The following is a 2867-nucleotide window of genomic DNA, read 5'->3' as shown; positions in this document are numbered from 1 at the left end:
CAGATGTCTCCTTCACTGTCCTACAGAAAACAGCACGTATTGCTGGAGGGGAGAGGGGGCAAAAGTATCAGTACTCCCAGGCTTTCCGCAGCTGGCACGATCCAAGTCCGACTCCAAAACAACGGATGCGCGCTCGGTCAGGCACTTCTCACTCCAGTTTCGCTCGCATAAAAGCTCCGCAGAAGCCGCTGAGTGCGTAAAGGTGACCCAACTCGTCGCGGCTCCACGCACTCGCAACTACTGGGGCTCGGCGAAGTGAGCCTCCGCGGCGCAAAAGCCGCACAGACGCGGGGGAGCGGGGATGAAGTCCCGCCGCAGTTAATTTTCCTCCCAGCGACCTTACCTTCATTTGGGGGATATATCCGTGACGAAGAAAGAGATGTAGAAATCCCAGAAATAAGAAAAGTGGCCGTGAACAAAATCCCTGCCATGAGTGCCATTTGTGTCGGTGCTGCGTTTTTTCCCCTCTCCTCTTTTTCTTTCGGTGCTCTTCTCCCAGGTCCTGCTGTCTCTCTCTCTCACTCTCTCACACACACACTCTCACTCACTCCCTCGCTCTCTCTCCTCTCTCTCTCCCAGTGGAATATGGGTCTGAAGCGGACAGAGGGGGAAGAGAAACGCACCGAGCGCTCCACAGCCAGGAGGCGGGTCCACTCCGTGCGCTCTGACGCGGACTCCGTCAATCCATATAGGAAACGAGAAGAACTGGGGGTGGGAAGAGAAGAGACGGGGGGAAATAATCATTAACTACCCCCCAACACACACACACACTCACACAAATAGGCACACACCTCTGCACACACCAAACAGTGGTCACTACAGTTCAGACGCATGAGACTGGGAATCATAGAGCACATTTGTCCAACTCACACTGACTGTGAGCTACAAGATACAATCTGCCTGGTGTGTGTGTGTGTTTGGGGTTTAGAAAAAGCAACACCTTAACTAACTGCAGAAAGCGCTCCTGAACTCTCCAGTATGGGAGTGAAATGCACTGCGTCAGTCTCAGTCCTGCGCGCTCGCAGCACTCTCACTGTGCTGATAGTTCGGCTCCAGGCGAGTCCGAGGTGAGCGAGCCGCACCGGACCAAGGTCGCCACCTAGCGGACAACTCGACGCCTGTTCTCCAAAAGAATAAAAGGGGGAAAAATTGGATTAAAGAACAAGTATGAGCATGACCTCCCCTAACATTACACAGAATTGCACTTTGTGAAATTGACAATGCGCGTTTCAGGATGGGTGGCGAGCTTGTATTGGATTATTGTCACTTGCTGTTATTCTGATATTATCACGGCTTTATGGGTATTTACGATGAAACCTATAGGCACAGTGCAGCGTGAGAGAGGCAGACCTGGTTGTCTGTTGAGCTCCTGCTGCTGCTGCAAAAAAGCAAAAAGCAAATGGTTGTTACCCCTGCAGTTTTTCTTGAAACAAAGGCGGCATTGTTCACATCTGAGAAAAGCCAGCTGTGTCCACGTTTAAGATTTTGCCCAGGGTGCTCTCACTCATCTTTGTCCTCCTACACAGGTCTTTCTACTGCTCCCGTGAGATGCGCCCATTGCTGTGGCTGACAGGCGGCCTCTCAACGATCTGCAGAGAAGACTGTCACTGTGTGGGCAGATTAGGGCTTTCTGCATCACCACACACTGCGGCCGGTGACTGCAGCCAGGCTTCCGCAAACCACGACCGGCACCCTTTGAATGTTGTGTCTCCTTTGGAGTGAAATGTGGCCTTTTCACAGATTACGAAGGCAGTGATTCAGCATGCCCTCTGCCTTCATTGTCCTTGGGCTTGTCACTGTATCCCTATCAGCTGTATGGCTGCCTGTTCTTTCTGGGGGTTGGAAAGTCAAAACAGAATTTTTCACGAAGATCAGAAAAGTATTCCAGCGCTGTGTGCAAACTGCTGTTTTAAAAATCCAAAATGCACCTGCATGCATTTTGGATTTAGACTGCTTCATTCACAGCCCAGGTTGCAAAGGCGAGCCAGCAAGGGCGAGAGCCATTAGAAACTTTCCTCACTCTCAGCAGGTGTGTGAATGCCTTTTTTTCTGGTTGTTAGTTTTTTCTCGTTTCATACATATATGAATGTGTCTGTGTGGATATATTGCCAAGCGCACCAGCTCTTATGTGCTTTTGTAGCTGTCACACCAAACTGAAGCTTCCAAACCGTGGCTATGATATGTTTATATGTGCCCATACAAGGAAACATCCAGGAGTTCCCTCACAGTGGTGATCTCATGGCAAATAGACTTGCCTTTGTCTTGAGTGATTCAACAGACATACTGTGGCTTTGTTTTCCCCCTCATAGATGCCAATAAAAAAAAGAAAGACATATAGAGTGTTTTTGTGTCTCACATGCTCTGAAAGGGCAGCTCTTGAGTCCTGATCTTGGATTGCAAAAAATGAGGCTGATTTAAGAAAAAGATGGAGAGATGAGTGTGTGGGTTTATGTTGTTCTCGTCGGCCCTGGACACTCTGTCTCATTGTGGCTTTATGGTCTTCCTAGTTTGTCCAGTGTAATGATGCAGACAAAGCATCTGGTGTCCACTGAAATTGGTCAAACAACCAAAAATATAGATTATACCTCTTGTTCGTCAGTCAGATGTGGAGCCTGATCGGTGACTGGAGTGGTGCTTTTGATCTTCGTAGACCAACGGTGGCAAAGGTTTGAAGCAATGACGAGGGGCAGCAGTGGTGGTCGGGACAGGCTGCTAGTGGGCGGGTGGTGTCTCTTGTCTCCCTTTATTTGAGCGGCTGTGTTTTTGATTGATTACACTCCCATCGTTTCCTTTATGCTCCTGTCAGACTGGTGGTTTTCTTTTCTGGAGTTGAGGGAGGGTGGGTGGTGGTGGTGGTGAAGGGGGGG

General features: G+C 49.6%; 1 protein-coding gene across 2 annotated transcripts in view; it reads right to left on the bottom strand.

Moving 5' to 3' along the window:
• epha4l (eph receptor A4, like) overlaps positions 1-952 on the bottom strand; it is a 61584-nt gene extending 60632 nt beyond the window's left edge. Inside the window, exon 1 of one of the 2 annotated variants that reach the window (XM_014334952.2) lies at positions 344-952. In XM_014334952.2, the coding sequence (XP_014190438.1) occupies positions 344-440 (97 nt within the window). In that variant the 5' untranslated portion in view covers positions 441-952. The remainder of the gene's footprint in view (positions 1-343) is intronic. The other variant, XM_005926627.3, reaches the window with a different exon arrangement.
• Positions 953-2867: the final 1915 nt, after the last annotated feature.

The sequence above is a fragment of the Haplochromis burtoni genome, unplaced genomic scaffold, assembly GCF_018398535.1.
Source record: "Haplochromis burtoni strain Fernald_Lab_line unplaced genomic scaffold, NCSU_Asbu1 Contig_94, whole genome shotgun sequence".
NCBI lineage: Eukaryota > Metazoa > Chordata > Actinopteri > Cichliformes > Cichlidae > Haplochromis > Haplochromis burtoni.
The sequence above is the reverse complement of the archived record's forward strand: the minus strand, read 5'-3'. Positions and strand labels throughout refer to the sequence as shown.